Source organism: Lithobates pipiens, unplaced genomic scaffold (genome assembly GCF_037356315.1).
Source record: "Lithobates pipiens isolate NorthernLeopardFrog02 unplaced genomic scaffold, aLitPip1_a1.2 Scaffold_27, whole genome shotgun sequence".
NCBI classification, from domain to species: Eukaryota; Metazoa; Chordata; class Amphibia; order Anura; family Ranidae; genus Lithobates; species Lithobates pipiens.
The window spans coordinates 195092182-195113926 of NW_027507788.1; the positions used below are offsets into that span (position 1 = coordinate 195092182).

At 41.8% G+C, this 21745-nt stretch overlaps 1 protein-coding gene across 5 annotated transcripts in view; it reads right to left on the reverse strand.

Moving 5' to 3' along the window:
• The window catches only part of CUNH1orf159 (chromosome unknown C1orf159 homolog), a 101056-nt gene that overhangs the window by 13670 nt on the left and 65641 nt on the right, over positions 1-21745 (reverse strand). For all 5 annotated transcript variants that reach the window (XM_077458103.1, XM_077458107.1, XM_077458104.1 and 2 more), the window contains exons 6-7: positions 5300-5365; positions 4011-4145 (exon numbers count right to left, since the gene is read on the reverse strand). In XM_077458103.1, the coding sequence (XP_077314229.1) occupies positions 4011-4145; positions 5300-5365 (201 nt within the window). The remainder of the gene's footprint in view (positions 1-4010; positions 4146-5299; positions 5366-21745) is intronic.

The following is a 21745-nucleotide window of genomic DNA, read 5'->3' on the forward strand; positions in this document are numbered from 1 at the left end:
ATTTGGGATTACTGCCAGGGAGGTTAAAGGTGGAAAAAGTTTTGAAACGATTTACCTTTGTCTGATTTTTTTTTACATCACAGAAACCGGACATTTTAACAGGGGTGTGCGTAGACTTTATACCCAGATAATATATATATATATATTTAAAATATATATCAAAATAACTTTGCATTCCTGCGTTGTCGATGGCTCCATCACTGTATGTGAACACAAAAGCTCTCTACTAACAGCGGCGATGTGCCGTTTTTTGTTTCCCTGCAAAGGAACAAAAACTGGCACACCCCTTAAGCCCGTTTCACACTGGGGCATTTTTTAGGTGCTACAAGAAAAATAGCGCCTGTATAGCGCCTGAAAAAAATCTGGCCCCTTTCACTCCAGTGCGCTAGCAGGACGGTGAAGGAGCGGTGTTATTCATCGCTCCTACCCATTGAAATCAATGGGGCAGCGCGGCTACACCACCGGCGCTTTAAACCCTTTTTCGGCCACTAGCGGGGGTTAAAACTGCCCTGCTAGTGGCCGCATACCGCCGCTAAAACGACGGTAAAACAGCGCTAAAAATAGCGCCGCTTTACCGCCGCTCCTGTCCCAGTGTGAAAGGGGCCTTAGTGAAAGCACCACACATTACACAAAGTTAGGTACATGTTTAACTCTTTGATTGCCCAAGACGTTAACCCCTTCCCATATCATTTATTTTATATATATATATATATATATATACACACACACACACACACATATATATATATATATACACACACACACACATATTTATATATATATACACACACACACACATATTTATATATATATATATATATATATATATATATATATATATATATTTATATATATATATATTTATATATATATATATATATATATATATATATATATATATATATATATATATATACACACATATATATATATATATACACATATATATATATATATACATACACACACATATATACACACATATACACACACACACCATAGTTTGTAGGTGCTATAAAACTTTCATGCAAAGCAATTAAATGAAACTATAGGCAAAACTTTGGGTTTTCTTCAAAATTTTTGGTTGTTTTTAATTTATATCGCAAAATGAAACCTGGTGGTGATCAAATACTGCCAAAAGAAAGCTCTATTTGTGTGAAAATAATTCAATACATTTTGTTTGGGTACAGCATTGCATAACCGCGTAATCGCCGGATAAAGTAGAGCAGTGCCAAATTGTAAAAAATGGCCTGTCGTGAAGGGGGTAAAATCTTCCAGAGCGGAAGTGGATAAACCATGTATTTTCAGAGAATCTGGGATGCGTGAATGTACCATGTAATTTGTCTAAAGACACCATTTAGGCTAGATTCACACCTATGCAGTTTTAGTGCTTTTTACATTTTGCAGATTTGCACTACAGTCCATTTAACTTGGTTTCCTATGGAACACAATTTGTAGGGCAAATCTGCAAAATGCAAAAAGCACAAAAAATGCATTGGAATGAATCCAGCCTTAGGCCACTTCTAGCTGATAACACCACCCTTCATTCCTACTCTACTTTTCAAATCTTAAAGTCCAGGGTTTGGCTCTTTCATGTGAGCCTGGCACTGAATAACCAATGCACCAATGTTCTGTATCCCCGTTAAATTTGCAAATGTTTACTTTAATATATGTACATGTATTTCTTGGGAAATTAGGACAGACACAAAAAAACAAAAAAAAAAAAAAAAAAACAATTGAAACTAACCCAGCAGAAATTATAATATGGCCTTAGACAGTCATAATATTAGTAATTCCCCCCACCTCTTTGATACACTGATACAGAATATAGTACACCAATAGTGTACAGTACAGCACAGGCTCCCCTGGTCTTCAGTCTGTATCTTTGTTGGCTCCCCCTCACCATCGGCAAGGTTCCCTCTGGCAGACACCTCAGACCTTTGGCGTGGCCTAGGTCGGCTCTACCTCCTCCCGCGCCACTACCATCTCTTGGACGCGGCTGTGTCTTTGCCTCCAGCCATCAGGGGTGTATCTCCCTCAGGATGGGGTCCCCATCCTCCACAATATGGTTACTGGTGCCCCTCTATGCTCCACCAGCAGACCCCCCAGATAGTGTTAACCCGTCTATGCTGTTGGACTCCTAGTGGTATTGTTGGCCTTTAATTTTTACTGTTTAATTGTTTATTCATGACTTTGCTATTGATGTAATAAATCATTGTTTTTTTGATGGTCCCAATAGACTGCTTCAACTTTGGATCCAGTTCATAGATTGCTGCTTATCAGTAATTCTAGCAGCCAAAGGAAGCATGAATCATCTAGAAAGGTCAGTACTGTATTACTTTCTGTTAGGAAGTGGCAAGTGTGCTGGAGAAAGTGTGGATTAGCTTTATAAATATTTCCTGCAGCACATGGCTGGGATAATTTGGAAAACCCCAACAACTTCCCAACTGTGATACATATACAGTATATGTCCTTTTCAGGAAGCTGTGAAACCAGGATCATTTTGGTATTAAACTTTGCAGCCAGTGATAGGCTTTCTTGTAGAAGTGATCCAACTGGCTCTACAGCCCCCCAATCACTTCTACAGGGTCAGGAAGGGAGCCCCTCTGTGTTCCTGGTCTCGTTGGTGCGATCGGGGAGTACCGGGCCTACTTTGACCTGTTAGAAGAACGAAACCGGAAGCAGCAAAGATTTTGTCACTTCTGAATTCAGTTTGTGGTTTACGAGCCGTTACCAGATTGTAATGCACCTGATCAAACTGATCTCAATTTGATCAGATGCTTTTGAGGGCAGAGGAGAGAACAGATGAGAAAAGCCAACGAATGGAGTCCGCCAAGAATGGCGTTAAAGGGCATCACCTCCTTGTCTCTCAACCAGTCATTTAATGTGAAAGACAGCAGTAGCACAAACAGACAAAAGTACCTCCTAGCAGGCTGTGATGTGCAGAAGCAGCCGCCAGAGTGTGAGCGAAGAGTCACAGGGAGCTGCAGAGCCGTATAGAACACACAGCTCAATAAGTTTTCTTTAAAAAAAAATGCGTATCCGATAGATCAGAATAGTTTACATTTAGAGGAGGGTTTAATTCTACTTCAGAGCGACTCTGTGGTCTTTTCCAAAAGTTATATAAAAAAGTTCCCTGTAACAGAAGAATGTTTCTACTCCTCGTGTCCACCACCTGTTCCCAGGATTTTCATTCTCTTGAAGAGCTACCATTACCCAAAGAATCATCACATCGGACACTTTCCGGTGTGCTGGATGCCTGGTTCTTTGCCATGCACAGTAGTTCCATCTGCTAGCCCCTCTGTCAATACAGAACACAGTGGTGACATAAGCCCATGGGGGGGGGGGGGACCACAGCAAGGATGTAAAGAACCATTAGACAGCTATAGCTCTTTAATGGAGAAAAGATTCCAGAGAATGAACAGCTTGACAGGTGAGTATAAACATTATTTTACTGCAGGGCACTTTATATTTTATTTTTCTAGAAGGCAACAGATTTGCTTTAGGTTCGCCCTTCTGATGCATTTTGTATTCTGGAAAAAAACAAAACAAAAACCCAGTTATAATCGTTGAAAGAAAGGGTGGCCTACTCTGGGAGGGAAGGGAAAAAAATCACAAGATCCATTACATACCTTCTTCTGCACAAATACAGAAAAACTATGGTCCCTGCAGTACATTTTGCACTGAGTGAAACATAAAACAATAGTGGTAGCTGTGGCGCTCTACCTAGGTAGAGCGCCACAGCTACCACTATTGTTTTATCGCTTTATTCCAACCTATCAGGCTGGTAATATTTGGTAGCGGCAGCCCCTTTGTCCATTACCAGTCGATTATTACTCTAGTTTCTCCATAGCGCAACTCTACCCATTTTATTACGGAGTGAAACATACCTAAAACTTCAAGGCCCAATTATTCCCAATAGCAGACCACAAACTTGTATAATCTCCCCGCTAAATATTGGCTAATAGGTTCCTAAATAACCCTTAAAAGGACTAAGTCATGTCATGTACCTTTATTCCTCCCGTAGAACATTTCTGGCAGCCTATGTGAACGCTTGAGGTAAAAAAACGAGGCCACGGAAAGAACAAGGAACAGGCTGATGAAAAAAGTTCCTAGCAGGAGTGATGCAGCTATCCCAGGATTGCCTGAAAAAAATCAAAATCAAAACGCTGATGAGCCTGAATATTCAAGCTAAGGCCGGGGAGGGGGAGGATGGGAGATGAAACCAACAAACACAAAAACAAATAGAGAAATTAAAACTCTGCTCAAACTATTTATCTATTTTTTTAAATTGCAAACAGTTTGAATATAAAAAAGATGAATTCTAAATATAATTGGTATGTAATCTTAAGTTGCACATGCTTGCTAAACACCATAAAATGAAGGTACCCAAGTAAGGGAAGTATTGAAAAAAGCGTAATTTCCAGTGTGTAGAAGGATACCAAATGTGTCAGACAATGAATGTTTATGTATGTGCTTTAGGCTCTGTACATGTGTACAGAGATTGGGGCACAAATGTTCACAGCCAAGATCTCCCTGGATCAATAAGAGGCAAGTATATAAACTTGGAGGAGGAATACTGTAAGTCTAAGCCCTTGTACACATGGTTGGAGATTCCGACGGAATGTGTCCGATCGGAGCGTTTTGTCGGATATTCCGACTGTGTGTGGTCTCCATCGGACTGTTTCCGTCGGAATATCAGTCGGACCAAATTTTCCAACTTGCCGGAAATATTTTCAGACAAAATGCTCCGATCGGACATACTCCGATCATGTGTAGAGAATTACGATGGGACAAAGTGCCACGCATGCTCAGATCAAATTCCTACATCAAAGCTATTGGCTACTAGCCTGAACGTAGTCCCATTGTAACGAAATTACATCATCACGTTCTGAACGATCTGATTTTCCGACAACTTTGACTGTGTGTATGCAACAGTTTCGGACAAGATCCGTCGGACAAAATCCGACGGATTTGGTTGTCGGAATCTCTGACCGTGTGTACAAGGGCTTACTGTGCTTAAAGTGCAGTTTAACTAATATTTTTTAAATATTTTTGTTAATTTCATTATGATCACATGGAATTGGACACTTGCTCTGGAATATTCAGCTACTGTACAATCAAACTGGTGGATACAGACAAAGCCTCCACTTCTGTTTTCTGCCAGTTCCCAACTGAGCTTCAATGCTCTTACTGCCTTAACATGTTATTCATTCAAAAAGAGTCTAGGGAATCACTGCTATAAGATCTACTGGTATTTCAACATTAAAGCAAAGATTCTAAACAAGGAACCACTTACTTAAGTGATGAGGAGAAGATGAAGTTGTGCTGAGATTCCTATGGATTTCCAGTGCTTGAGTGGTAACTGAAACAAAGAAAAAACAAAAAAACAAAAACATGAACAAAATGACACTGCAATGAGACACCCCAGGAATCTTTATAAGGGTCCACGCAGACTAGGAGCAGAAAAGGATGTAGAAAAGGATGCCAGAACCTCTTAGCTATTGACGTCGTCCCGTGCCCCCTGAGGGGCGCACGCGGCGCGCTTTGTGATCACCGAGTCTATGAGACTCGCCTGATCACGGATCGGAGCAAGGGGTCGATCCCGACCCCTTACCACGTGATCAGCTGCCAGCCAATGACAGCTGATCATGTGACACAACAGAGCCGGTAATCAGCTATTTTTTTTTTTAAAAACCCGATCACCGGCGGCCGTGAGAGGGACTTCAGTCCCGATCACAGCCAGCTCATCAGTGCCCACCTGCCCCCTGCCAGTGCCACCTAAATATTAAAAAAGTGCCCCCCATCAGTGCCCACAGTGCCACCCATCAGTACCCACAGTGCCACCTATCAGTGCCCACAATCTGCCTCAACAGTGCTGCACCCCAGTGCCACATATCCGTGCCCATCAGTGTCATCTACCAGTGCCCTTCAATGCTGCCCATCAGTGCCCAGCAGTGCCACCTCAGTGCCCATCAGTCCCATCTATTAGTGGTACCTATCAGTGCCCCTTAGTGCCACCCATCCATGCCACCCATCAGTGCCATCTTATCTTTGCCCATCAGTGCCGCCTTATCTGTGCCCATCAGTACTGCCTTATCTGTGCCTATCGGTGCCACCTTATCTGTGCCTATTAGTGCTGCCTTAACTGTGCCTATCAGTGCCCACCAGTGCTGCCTCATCAGTGCATTTCAATGAAGGAGAAAAATGACCTGTTTGCAAAATTTAATAACAAACTATGAAACATGATTTTTTTTTTTTTTTGCATCTTTTTTTGTTTGTTTAGCAAAAAATAAAACTCCCAGCTGTAATACCACCAAAAGAAAGCTCTATTTGTGGGGAAAAAAAAATGATAAAAATTTCATTTGGGTAGTGTTATACGGCCGCGCAATTGTCATTCAAAGTGCATCAGTGCTGAAAGCTGAAAATTGGTCTGGGCAGGAGGGGGGTTTAAGTGCCCAGTAAGCAGGTGGTTAACAGAGCTTTCAGCAAGCTTTAAGACCATGTCACCATGCCAAACATAATTTTAAATGCGGAGGTTAATGTAAGTGACCACAAGCAATTCCAAGACTGGAATTGACCACTTGTCTACTGGACACTTTTACCCCGTTCTTGCTCAGGCCAAATTTTCAGCACCGTCACATTTTCATGAAAATTGCACGGTCATGCAACACTGTACTTATAAAAATTTCATATAATTTGTCTCAAACAAAAAGCTTTCTTTCGGTGGTATTTCTTCACCGCTGTTTTTTTTTTATTTTTTGCTAAATAAATTAAAAAAGATCGGAAATTGTTTCGGTTATAACACATTGCAAATAAATAATTTTTTTTATAAATTTCGGCCAAAATGTAGATTACTTTTTTTGTGTGTGTAAATAACCCAAATCGGTGTATATTATTTTGTTCTGTAGGAAAGTTATAGAGTCTACAAACTGGTATATATATATATATATATATATATATATATATATATATATATATATATATATATATATATATATATATATATATATATATATATATATATATATATATATATATATATATATATAGATCTGAGGCTTGATCAATCCTAATATACTGATGGTCCATTTCATTTCTTGAGGCCTAAAAATGGCAGGACAGTACAAAATAACCCCCCCCCCCATTACCCCTTTTTTTTAAAAATACACAGTCCAAGGTATTTAGTAGGATTCATAGTGAGTTGACTGAAGTTGTAATTTTGTCACAATTTTTTGGAAAATTAAGTTAAATAAAATGTTTTTATATTTTATTTACAAAAGTTATTTCACACACACACACACACAATAGTCATCATAGGTATACCTCAACTATGAGAGACAAAATGTGGAAACAAATCCAGACAATCACATTGTCTAATTTTTGAAATAATTTATTTACAAATTATGGTGAAAAATAAGTATTTTGTCAGATCTCCTCTAGAGCAGTGATGTTTTGGGGCTGTCGCTGGGCAACACAGACTTTCAACTCCCTCCAATGGTTTTCTTTGGGGTTGAGATCTGGAGACTGGCTAGGCTACTCCAGGACCTTGAAATGCTTCTTACGAAGCAACGCCTTCATTGCCCGGGTGGTGCGTTTGGGATCATTATCATGCTGAAAGACCCAGCCATGTTTCATCTTCAATGCCCTTGCTGATGGGAGGAGGTTTGCATTCAAAAGAAACTTTATTGGAGACTTCTCAGAAAGAATATGGTTCTGCCATGATGTTCTGTCGGAGCAGTCTCCAATAAAGTTTCTTGTGGATGATACCAGCAGTGTGTAACCCTTTCACCTTGCATAGAATTATATTATTCTCATAATATTTATTAGCAGATGTCCAAAGCACCCCACTCCATCTTACATCAGATGTCAAGAGCTCTCCGCCCCTTCCTTACTTCTATACCCCTTAAGTTGTGCTGCAGGGTCTGGAGGTGGACCAGAGGAGGGCTGGAGTCAGCTGCCAGAGTCTGCTAAATGCTGAGACCAGGGGAGGCAGAGATGAGGGGGTACTGCGGCTGCACAGAGGTGCAGGACCTGTAGCAGGAGCTCTGTCCTCCTCTCTGCTGCCAAACACCGAGACAAAGTAGGTGCCGCAGCTGTAGGAAAGGTGAGGGCCACATGAAACGTCCTGGTGGGCCGCATTCAGTCCAGGGCCTTGTGTTTGGCAAATGTATCCTAGGGGAATGTGTCTGGTACAAAAGTTTTCCAGGTTCTTTGCTCTCTGATAATCTTCAATCACACTTGGCAGTTGGGATTAGAAGGTTAAGCTTGTATCTTTTGCAAGAGTACTGTTAACACTTCACATCTGAAGAATTTACAGGTGTTGATTTAATACATGTGAACTCTTTGTACTAGAATAGCACACTGGTGACTATTGAATTTTACGCATGTCAAAAAAGCAGAAGCAAGGTATACTGGTTTTTCAGATATGCAAACATTTTCAAAAAACAATAACAGTGTGATAATAACAATGTGCAAACCATCAGAAAACAGCAGAAACCTGTGATATTTATAGCTCAGGACTACACCTACGTTCCCCAGATCTGAAATAGAGTTTGTGATTACATAAAGTAACAATTTTCTAATTATACTCTTAGAGGTTTATTCAGAAGAAAAATACACACATACACACTATATAGAAGACCTGGCATGAGAAATATGGGCCGTCACTGATACCAGCTTCCTGCTCAATTATAATGGCACAGGAAGCTTAATTCCCCAGGCTTTTCTAAGAAATCCTGTTCTGTGTAGTGATGATTGCCACCCTTAGCGCTTGTACACACGGTCGGACATTCTGCCAACCAAATCCGTTGGATTTTGTCCGACGGATTTTGTCTGACAGATTGTGTCCGAAAAACTGTTGCATACACACGGTCGGACGAAGTTGTCGGAAAATCCGATCATTCAGAACGTGATGACGTTATTTCGTTACGACGGGACTACGTTCAGGCTAGTAGCCAATAGCTTTGGTGTAGGAATTTGATCTGAGCATGCGTGGCACTTGACCCGATCGGAATTCTCTACACATGATCGGAGTATGTCCAATCGGACCAGTTTGTCGGAAAATATTTCCAACAAGTTGGAAAATTGGGTCTGACGGATATTCCGACGGAAACAGTCCGATGCATACCACCCACAGTCGGATTATCCGACAAAACGGTCCGATAGGACACATTCCGTCGGAATCTCCGATCGTGTGTCAAGGGCTTAGTGGTATGCGACACCGGCAACAGGAGTACCAACAGATAACTTACCTCCTCCTATGGCATTGCTTCCTCACTGGGCAAACCAGCGAGTTGTCCCTCCATCTCTGCTACATTGCTAGTCAGGTAACACCAAACAGATAAATTGTCACTTGCACCTTCGTGATTCTATCAATGACAAGAACTCCCCTTTGGCAGAGTCAGTAGTGCAACAAATACAAAAAGCAGACAAATGTGAAAAGTATACAGACACATTACCTAAAAGGATGGGAAAACAAGGTTTTATCCCTTATTTGTGCAGTGTAACATGAAAAGGTAAAATAAATGTTTGTACCAGAAACATAAGTGAAGGGACGGGAACCAAATTTTCTATCTGTTAGCTGTGTAGTGTAATTACATAATATATAACCTCTAGAAAAAACAGACGTTACCACTAGATCTAACTTCCTGGGCCCCGACTTCACGATAAGCCCCATAAATAGCCATTGCACCCTGCAATAATACTGCCCTAGGAGCCAGTATGGGACTTGTATTAAAACAGGGAGTGAGATAGGCGACACTTGGCTATGCTTAGAGAGGAAGGCCTGGAAAAAAATAAATAGGGAAGGTTTTTTTTTTTTAAGCTGTTTTTTGCCCCCGGAAAAACAAAAAAAAGTGTGGAATATGTTCCTTTACAATGATAAATAGATTGATGACGTGGTATTCAAACTATATATGCACGCACACACCTCATAAAATTAGAATATCCTCAAAAAGTAAATTTTCAGTAATTCCATTCAAAAAGTGAAACTCATTTTATATAGATGCGTTACACAGAGCGATACATTGCAAGAATTTTTTTTTTCTTTTAATTTTGAGGATTATGGCATACAGCTAGCAAAAACCTAAAATGTAATATCTCTGAAAATTTGAATATGGCATAAGACCAATAAAAAAAGGATTTATAACGCAGAAATGTTGGCTTACTGAAAAGTATGTCCATGTACAGTATGGTATGCACTATACCAATACATGGTCAGGGCTTGTTTTGCATGAATTACTGCATCAATGCGGAGTGGCATGGAGGCGATCAGCCTGTGGCACTGTGGTGCTATGGAAGTCCAGGTTGCTTCGATAGCAGCCTTCAGCTCATCTGCATTGTTGGGTCTGGTGCATCATCTTCCTCTTGACAATATCCCACAGATTCTCTCTGGGGTTTAGGTCAGGCGAGTTTGCTGGCCAATCACGTATCAGCACAGTGATACGATGATCATTAAACCAATTATTGGTACTTTTGGCAGTGTGGGCAGGTGCCATGACCTGCTGAAAAATTAAATCAGCATCTCTATAAAGCTGTTCAGCAGAGGGAAGCATGAAGTGCTCTGGAATTTCCTGGTAGAGGGCTGAGCTGACTTGATAACACACAGTGGAACACCAGCAGATTACATGGCTCCCCAAATCATCACAAACTGTGGAAAATGTTGCATTTCATTTGGAAAGCAAGGTCCCGGAGTCTGAAGGAAGAGTGGAGAGGGACAGATTTGAACTTGGTGAGCCATGTCATCTGCTGGTCCACTGTGTTTTATCAAGTCCAAAGCCAGCGTAGCCCTCTACCAGGAAATCCTAGAGCACGTCATGCTTCCCTCTGCTGACCAGCTTTATGGAGATACGGATTTCATTTTCCAGCAGGACTTGGCATCTGCCAACGCTGCCAAAGGTACCAATACCTGGTTTATTGATCATGGTATCACTGTGTTGATGCTTGAATGGCCAGCAAACTCACCTGTCCTAAACCCCATAGAGAATCTGTGGAATATTGTCAAGAGGAAAATGACAGACACCAGACCCAACAATGCAGATGAGCTGAAGGCCGCTATCAAAGCAACCTGGGCTTCCATAACACCTCAGCAGTGCCACAGGCTGATCGCCTCCATGCTATGCTGCATTGATTCAGTAATTCATGCAAAAGGAGCCCCAAGTATTGAGTGCATTCTACACTGTACACGGGCATACGTTTCAGTAAGCCAATATCTCTATTAAAAAACTTTTTTTATTCATTGGTCTTATGTAATATTTTAATTTTCTAAGAGACTGAATTTGGGGTTTTCACTAGCAGTAAGCCATAATCATCAAAATTAAAAGATCAAAAGCTTGAAATATATATCACTCTGTGTGTGTGTGTGTGTGTAACGCATCTAAATGAAATATATGTTTCACTTTTTGAATTTAATTACTGAAAAAAAGAAAAATCTTTTTGCATATTTCTCACACTGGACAGATCGGACACTTTTGACGCTATTTTGGGACCATTCACATTTTATACAGTGATCAGTGCGATTCAAAATGCACTGATTACTGTGTAAATGTGACTGGCAGTGAGGGGGTTAACCAGAAAGGGGCCCTGCAGGGGTTAAGTGTGTCCTAGGGAGTGATTCTAACTGTGGGGGGGGGGCTGTGTGTGACACTTCACTGATCACTGCTCCCAATCACAGGGAACTGTGATCAGTGTCATTGGGCAGAACGGGGAAATGCTTGTTTACATTAGCACTTCCCCGTTCTTCCTCTCAGTGAGATGATCGCGGGTATCTCCGTGGACATAGAATCCATGGTCGGACCCACGGAGCTTGCGGCAGGCTCGCGCCCTGCTATGCAACCCTCGCAAGATCACGTACAATAGCTTGATTTCACTCAGCGGAGCCAACCTGCCGCAAAAAATAAAAAATACAATCCCATATATACAATCCTATACCCACAGTTGATCCAGAGAAAGCCGAATACCCCCAGCAAAGCATGATTCAATTTGCTATAGTAGGGAAAAAGAGGCAATCTGATTTTCCGTGGATCAACTTTACCTATAAAATGTCAGTATCCAGTTATATTATGCACATTTAGGAAAGAATCCAGGCCTTTTTTAAATCAATCTACTGAGCTGGCCAGGACCACCTCTGGAGGGAGTCTATTCCACATTTTCACAACTCTTACTGTGAAGAAACGTTTCCGTATTTGGAGATGAAATGTTTTTCCCTCTAGACGTAAAGAGTGCCCCCTTGTGATGACCTTAAAGTGAATAACTCAACACCAAGTTCACTATATAAACCAATTTTGTATTTATACTTGCTGATCATATCCCCCTTAAACTCCTCGTCTCAAGAGGGAATAAATTCAGCTCCTGCATGCCTCTTATCAGTATGGTTGCCCTTCTCTGCACCTTCTCCGGTTCCCCGATATCCTTTTTGAGAACTGGTGCCCAAAACTGAACTGTATTAGCCAGATGAGATCTTACCAACGATTTGTAAATGGGAAAAATGATCTCTCTATCTGGAGTCCATACCTCTCAATGCAAGAAAAGACTTTGCTCGCTTTGGAAACCACAGCTTGGCATTCATTGCATGCTATTATTGAGCTTATGATCTACTAAAACCCCCAGATTTTTCACCATTGATTCCCCCAGGTCTTCACTGCATGGGAAAGGCTCCAGCTTACTTTGCTTGTGGGCTTATCTTGTACCTCCTATAGTTCAGTGATTGTTGGGATACATTACATGAGGATTAGGGCCCGAGAGGACAGAAAGCTTGCTTAGCTTTATAACCTTTAAATGATTTATATTAATGTTTTCCAGCCATCACAGTATAATGTTTCCCTATAGTCTGCTCAATAATTTGGGATTTTTCCTCCTCTCAGTAAAATTGTCAGACCAACATCTAGAATTTGGAACCATTTCCACAGTGTAATTTCTGCTGAGAGCGAAGCTGCAATTTGCAAATATTGTGAGAATAAAATAGTCTTTTACAAATGCTACAAGGATGACAAAACAAATCCTTGCACGCCAGAGGTACCCAAAAGACATTAACAAATACTTTATGGAATAAAAGGAGGGCGACCATAATGGAAGGGCAAGTAGCTTTTCCCTCCAGAGTGCTCCTTCCAGAAACACTTTTTGCTGCTTCTGAATCGCAAAGTGTTTCTTCACCAGCAGCATCTTCGAGTAAAGAAGTGTTACAAACCGACTGCGATAGCATCAGACACCCATGCTAGATTCCTTCGGGTCTGGCAGCCCTGGGTGGTTTATAACCGACCATCTAGATTTGATTAGGTACTCCCCCCCCCCCCACTCCAGGGACCCCCCCACCCTCTTTCCCATTTCCCTCCCCCCCATTTCTTCTCTTTTCTTTTCTATCTCTTCTCTATACTCCCATTACTAACTCTTTCTCTTATTTGCTGTTCTCACTCCTAAATCTGTCTCACCACGCACTCTCTAGCCAGTAGTGGGTACTCAAGTCCCCTTTTGAAAGCATCCCAGATTCATCTGATCGTTGTGCAAGAGTTTGAGTCTGAACTTCCATGTGCTATGTGGTTATCCGACATAGGAGTCCCATTGGACACACAAACTCTGTCCGTCCCTACGCCCCCTTAGTTTTGCTCTATGGAGTGTGGCTACGTGTTACAGTCCGCCTCAGATGCTCCTTGATAATTACTATGGGTTGGGCACTAGCCCAACTTTGTTTTGGTTATATGTAACTCTTCACTTGTTACTTATATGTATTTGACAGATTTTTGTTATACTTGCACTGTCTCACTGATGTGAATCTTCAATAAAACTTTTGCAAAAGAAGTGTTACAAACCACAAAACTACTCCACACTGAATTTTTTTCTTCAATTCTTCCAAAATTTCCTTTATTTTTTCAGTAAAAAAAAAAACACCACAGGGAAAAAAATGATTTTTTCACCAATGGCTTCAAAATGTTCAGAATTTTTACATCTCTAGCCACGAGGTCAGCAAAAGCAAGGCCCCAGAAACAAAGATTAGACCGGATAGGTTGTTAAGCATATAAAAAAGGTAATGGCAAGCATCTTGTGCTGTCTGTTCTAAAGTAGGACTTTTAGAGAACAAGTTTGTTGAAGCCCTTTCTAATCATTCACCATTTAATAAAAAAAATTTGGCTGGCGTTAGGACTTTAACCTCTATGACATAAGAAAAACATGTCTGCACGTTGATGGGCCACTGGCAGGAGTGGTCAGAGATGGAGAACAGCGCCATGTGTACATATTAGAATCAATTAATGCTATAAAGACATTCAGAAGAAACCAGAGCGAAAGTACAGTCTGTGCCACAAACAATTATACTGATCTTATGCCAGCTGCATAGGTTCACACACATTTATTTTTAGCTTGTGTAGTACACTGTAAATTTTAATTTCACTCTAAGCACTAAAAACAGGTGAGAGCAGATATACAGGAACCTGTCTTCTGCAGGACATTTCATTTAAAAACAATCAAAGATAAACATACAGCCAACACATGTAAGAACCACGGATAGGGGAACCAACAATTTCTAATACTGCTGGGCCTGTCTAACAGGAAGCTTTCCTTCAAATTGACATTTATTGAGGACAGAATCTTCCATTATTAGTGATGGAGGAGTCAGTGCCTCAGTGGTAACTTATTTGATACCCATCACAAAATTGGTCCATATGTTCAGGGAAACAGTATCAAGAAATCAGGTAAATATAGACATACTACAGGCTCATTCACGCCACATGAGCTTTATAACGAGAGTCAAAGCATGGGTTATGGTAACACACTGGTCAGCCATAATTTTGACCACCTACCTAACATTAGGTAGGTCCCCACTTTTCTGCTAAAACAGCTATGACCTGTCACAGCAAAGACGTCAGGCATGCCATGGTATCTGGCACCAAGCTGTCAGTAGTGGATCCTTCAAGCCCCGTAAGTGGCGAAGTGGGGCCTCCATGAATCTGATTTGTTTTTCCAGCACATCCCACAGATGTCTGGTTGGATTGAAAGCTGGAGGTCAAGTCAACACCTTGAACTCGTTTTGTTCCTCAAATCATTCTTGAATGAATTTTGAAGCATGGAATGGCGCATTATCCTGGTGAATGAGGTCACTGTCATCCGGGAATATAATTTCCATGAAGGAGTGGACTTTGACCGCAATCATTTTTAGGCAGATGGTGCGTTAAGTAATATCCATATCCCTCCTAGATTTAAAGCTCGAACGAGCAGGACCCTCAGATTCCTCCTTTATTGAATTGTATTGCCACTGTACTATCTGCCCTCATGTTGTAAAGCCCTGTGAAAACTGTTGGAGCTATATAAATCCTGTAGAATAATAATAAATGGCAGGACCAAAAGTTTCCCAGCAGAACACTGGCTCTGGCAGCTTGCCTTCTTCCTATGCTGCATCCTGGTTCCATCTCTTTCCAGGTAAGAGACACACATTCACCTGGTCAGCCATATGATGTAAAAGAAATGCGATTCATCAGACCAGGCCACCTACTTCTATTCCGCCATGGTCCAGTTTTGATGCTCATCGGCTGTGGACACAGGTCAGCATGAGTCCAGCCATTACAATTCGACCCTTGTTGCAAAAATCCTTAAAGTGGTTGTTAAGCCAATGTAAACAGGTATGCACCATCTGTGCAGTCGCCTTACGCATTGTCCCCCTCTGTGTGTGAGTTATACATTATACCTCATGTAAGGGCTGAGATACATGATCAAATGACTGGCTGGGTCTCTCCTTTCCTTCTATCAGATGCAGCGGGAGGGGCCGAGATTCTCCTGCTGATGTCACTCGGGAGGGGAGTAGGAGAGACCCGGCCAAGTCATATGATCATGAATCTGGGATCTTACATGAGGTATTTACAGCATTTTTTAAAATAAATCACACACACAGAGGGGCACATTGCATAAGGAGACAGCACAGGTGGGGCATGCAGGTTAGTGTTATTTGAGCAGCAGGAGCAGAGGGGGTGGCATGGTCACAAGCTGACAAGGAGACAGGAGACACAGGGCAGCAGGCTGCGGATGAAAGAAGCATGCAAACTGACCACAGTGTCAGGGCTCAGCAGCCATGATTACAGTGGTCAGTTCACAGAGGGGATAAACTGGCAGGATTAGCCAGGTTTTTAGGTGTTACAGGCAGCCAAATGACACAGGACAAGCACTGTGTCATATAACATGCTTTAAAAGGAGCAGGATCTATTTATTTATTTTCAACACATTAACTTCAAGGACAACATGTTCACTTGCTGCCTAATATTGCTCACACACTTTCAAATGCCACTGTAACAATATAATCAGTGTTATACACTTTACCTGTGAGTATTCCTAATGTTATGTGTCTGATTGGTGTATGTTTTGCTTTGCATTGCCATTCATTGTCATTTGCAGCCACACACATATTTAGTGTGATATTGCACATTGCAACGCACAGATGCAGATTGTTGCACATTGCGGTGTGCTCTAGCTCTAAAAATTGTGCAGAACATAATTTTTAGGGTTATGAAAGTCCCATCAAAATTATATGACCAACTAAAGTGACATGTTGCATGAATATGGGTGTTGTGGCTCACCATGTTGTGGTGCAAACAGGCTCTTTAAACAGATGTATGTTGGGCTCCAAAGTGTTAAGGTAGACCGACTGCATACACAAGGATTAATTCAATAAAACAGAGCAATCAAAAGTGGAGGTGTTGCCAACATTGACCATGCAGATGAACCGCTTAATCTTTACAGAGAATGCAAAAAAAAGAAAAAAAAATCCCTTAATATGGAAATCTAGGTTATGACAGAAGGTTTGCAAACAAGAAGTGGCAGAAGCACAACTCTAATGGGAGTAGGGATGAAATGATATAGAATTGACATCCTCCACAGAATCCTGTTTGCTACAAACACAGAATTGATTAGTTATAACTGCCTACCCAGTTTCATGCTCGTAAAAACTGCTCTCATGCTAGAAATTCCAAAGTACTGACTTACGGTTTGTGTACGAGAGAAAATCTTGGTTACATTTTCTACTCTCAAACTGAAAGCTGTGAATAGGATGTCCTGACTGACCTGCCTAATTGCTTAGATGGGAAAAATGCAAACAGTGTAAAGCAGTTCAGTCGGAAAAGCATAAAATTTATGCCTGCTGCCATGCAGAACTTGTGTGCAAGAAGTTTATTGCTAACTCAGATCTATTGAGTTTACTAGTAAATTTTGCAGCAAGTACAGCCTGACTAATTCCTTTGTTTCTGTTTTCTATGTCACTTAACCATAATATCACTTTTTTTAGGAAATGCACAAAAATAAAAACACATTCCATGGCCTTAAAAAAGTGCCTGCCACTTCCTAGATTGGGCTGCCTGGCTTCTAAATTCTCCGATTGCCTAATATAGGCAATTAAAGCAGAGCTCCACCCGATTTTAACACATTAGACCTATACCATTAACTTCATGTCATGATGTAAAAACTGAACTTTTTTTTCCACTGTACCTTAGTTGTGATTATAATCTTCTGTACTTCCTGTATGTGTAGTCTTCGGATATGGGCGTGGATATTGCGGCTATTTCATCATTTCCTTAGAGCCGCACTGGCTCCTGAGAGCTTGTGTCATTGTTCCCAGGAGTCAGTGCGGCGGCCTGGCTCAGCTCCGTTGCCATCACAACGGGGCGGGACTTCCGACAACGCCGCCCGTTACGATGGCAACCTAACCTGTTGATGGCGCTTCTAATGAAAGTTACTGCGCATGCGCGAATTCGGGGATACAACGCACAGTGCATGCTGGTTGATCAGCGGCACTGTATCCCGGAAGAGGATGCCTGTGGGCTTCACATGCCCACAGGCAAGATGGGAACCAACTATAAGAAGATTTAAAAGTAAAATTTTATAGCGAAAACGGACATCTTCAACACAAAAAACGGGAACAAGCAAGTTAAAATTTTACATATCATCATGTCATTGTACCAAAAAAAAAAAAAAAGTTTTAGGCAGTGGAGCCCCGCTTTAAATCAAATGAGAATGCAAAGCCAATAGTTTTGGAGTTTTGTAATATTTATTATATCATAAAATGGCAAGATAACACGTCAAAGCTTTCACAAGTCAGAAAACTCCCCTTTCATCAGGGCTTAGAATAGGGATGCAAGTGGACTCAGAAGAGTTAGATTGCTGGATTAGAATTTCTTCTTAAAAGCTGGTTTCAGCAACTGGTTTTGTATTTCTCAATTCTAGTTTTCTTCAAGGAAGCGTTTGAGGCTCTTTCATGTTTGAGAGGATTACAAGCACTGAACGTCTTCTCTCTGGAGAAGAGACGCTTGAGAGGGGATAAGATTTCAATGTACAAATACCGTACCGGTGACCCCAAACTAGGGATAAAACTTTTTAGTGAAAGGGAATTTAAAAAGACTCGTAGAAATTCACTAAAATTAGAGGAAAAGCGATTTAACCGGAAACTGGGTAGAGGGTTCTTTACGGTAAGAATGTGGAATTCTCTTCCACAAGCAGTGGTTTCAGAAGGGAGCATAGATAAATTTCAAAAAAAATATTAGATACAGGGATATAAAATGTAATATTTATAAAAAAGCACACACACACACACACACACACACACACACACACGTTGGACTTGATGGAGTTGTGTTTTGTTTCAACCTTACCAGCTATGTAAGAAGTGACTCTAGGGTCACTGTTCTCTACAGCACAGACTAATCCATTCTGCAAAGGAAAATATCGGATCTGTGGCCTCATCTCTACACCTTTCCAATTTTTCAGTTTATTCACTCTTTATAATGCTGACCGGTCTGCCATTTTTGCATTTTATAAGTCCTGCTTACAAGCAGACACTTTACACTACTTCTTACCCTCGTTACCCAGGAAAGCCTTTTCTGTGCCCCCTTATTAACCTGGTTTCCCTCCTATTACTAAAGCTTGGACTTGCCTAATCCATGGCATAAACTCTGCCTCCTGGCACTAAGCCCTACCCATTTGAGATCGCTGTTGTCTAATGAAAGATAAACTTATTTACTTTCTTATTAGCACTAGTGGTCAAATTTAGCACAGCAATTGGAAAAGCCCCCAGTAACAAAGTGAAACTAAGATAAAAAGGGACTCCCAGGGTCTTTTCTGGCTACAGAATAGACACCTTGTGGTATTTATTCTTCGGCGGGATTATTTAACCCTTTCAGCCCTGGAAGGTTTTACCCCCTTCCTGCCAAGGGCATTTTTTGCGATACGGCACTGCGTTACTTTAACTGACAATTGCATGGTCGTGCAATGCTGTACCCAAATAAAATGGATTGACTTTCTTTTGGTGGTATTGATCACCTCTGCGGTTTTTATTTTCTGCGCTATAAACAAAAACAAGAGAATTAAAAAAAAAAAAATCTTTTTTTGCTTTCTGCTATAAAACATATCCAATAAAAAAAAAAAATACAGGTGGTCCCCTAGTTACAAATGAAGGGAGACAACAGGAAGCGAGAGGAAATCTACTCCTGTAATGCCGCGTACAGACGATCGGAATTCCGGCCAGAAAATGACCGATGAGAGCTCTTCATCGGTGTCATGGTTATGCAGTGATCTTCCTGTTTGCTTACCTCCCCTCATGTGTTCAGGCTAAGAGGCCAGCCACTTCCACCTGGTGGTTTTTATAACCTCTCCTCTAAGCATGGCTCCACCCCAGGCCCTATCAGGGAACCTTATATTAACCTGTGCACTGCATGCCAACAGTGCTGATCAACCATTGTGTATTCCTTTGTGTGTTTAGCTTCCTGTTACCTGCCGTGTGCTCTTCTGGTCCGTTACCGACTTTGGCGTGTCTTTGACTATCCCGGTTTGCCTGTGATCCTGACCTTTTGGCATGTCCCAGTCTATTCCTGTCTGCTTGTGGCCCCAACCTTGGCTTTGTCCCTCACCATCCCTATCTGCCTGTTGCCTACTGTGGGTGTGAGCTGGGGGACCCTGGGGGTCGTGACCTGGAGCCAGTTGCAGCCAAGTCCATCCTCACCCCTCGAGGCTCTGGTGAACACCTGCTGGCTCTTAGACTCCACGCCCCAGGGAATCTTGCGCTCTAACCCCGGTGGGACCTGTCTCCCGTCCGCAGCAGTCAGCCGTAGGGTCCACAACCTTGCGGTGCACTCCTGATCCCTACAGTGTGCATCTGTCACCTCGCCTCAAGGTGACCTGACAATCGGAAAATGCGACTGTGTGTATGCTCCATCAGAATTTAGCTGTCCGAATTTCCGCCAGCCAAAAACTGATAGCATGTTCTTAATTTTCCCGACGGAAAAACTTTCTATTGGTAATTTCCGATCGTGTGTATGCAATTCCGACAGGCCAAAAATCAGGCATGCTCAGATTCAACTACGAGACAGAAGCTATTGGCTACTGGCTATTGAACTTCCTTTTTCTAGTCCCGTCATACTTGTTGTATGCGTTATAAACAGAATTTGATGTGACCGTGTGTAGGCAGGGCAGCTTGAGCCGAATTCCGTCGGGAAAACAATCAGAGCTTTTTCTGACGACAATTCCGATCGTGTGTACGCGGCATAATGGGAGTTATCATGGGAAAAAAGGTACCTCCACTGATGCTTTATCACCATGACTTGTTTCCAAAACAACCCAAAAATTTCAAAATCCAATTGCCATTGGGACAGAAAAGGAGGTGAAATCCTCTGAACAGGGGCAAACAATTGTTACAGGGATATTAACCCTTTCCTATGCTATCCAAAAAGCTTAGAAAGTGTTTTTGGCTGGAGCTACACTTAAACATACCTGTTCCGACTTACAGATTCAACTTAACAAACCTGCAGACCCCATCTTGCTTGTAACCAGGGGACTGCCTGTAAGCGTATATGGATTGGTTTGTGCAAGAGTTATAGTGTTTACAAAATAGGGTATATATATATTTATGGAATTTTTATCAAATTTTTTACTTGTAAAAGGCAGTGATCAGTGATTTTTAGTGGGACTGCGACATTGCAGGGGACAGATCGGATACCTGACACTTTTATGGGAACCAGTGACATTACAGTGATCAGTGCAAAAAATTAGCACCGACACTGTATAAAAGACACTGGCAGGGAAGGGGTTAACATCAGGGGCAATGAGAGGGTCAATCGTATTCCCTGCTTGTGATTTCTTACTGTGGGGGGGGGTGGGCTCACTGCACGGACACAGTGATCCACGATAGTAGGAACACAAGATCAGCCCATGCCTGACAGAACAGTGGTCTGTCTTGTTTACATCGGCAGACCGCCTTTTTAGGTCTGTGAGGAGGGATAGCGGGTGGCTGGCGAACACTGCAATGTGTCCGCCGGGCCTGCTGAATGGCTCCCCCCCATGTCCAATCAGCACACAATCGCGTCTCCGGCACGACTCATGCCCCCATTAGCTATTGCACAAAATCACGTACAGGTACGCGATTTTGCGCAATAGAGCCGCCCTGCCACAGTAAATATGCGGTAGGCTGTCGGCAAATAGAAATCACAAACCGAATAATTAGCACAAGGGAGATAACTTACAGTCATTGAGATGTGCCCCTTGTGCCGATTCCTCGTCTGTTAATGAAAATCTCACTCCAGCAAACTGTGCCCAACTATGCACACCCAGCTGCTATATTCATAGAAGTCATATTACAACTTCTATGAATGGAAAGCAATCCAAGAATGGACAAGTAGATAATTGATACCTCCACCCCCTCCAATTATAGGTTTCACTTATAGAAGCTTTAGTATGGCAAAGGGTAGGCATAGCCAAGCTCTCCCTTAGCTGCATTAACAGCGCC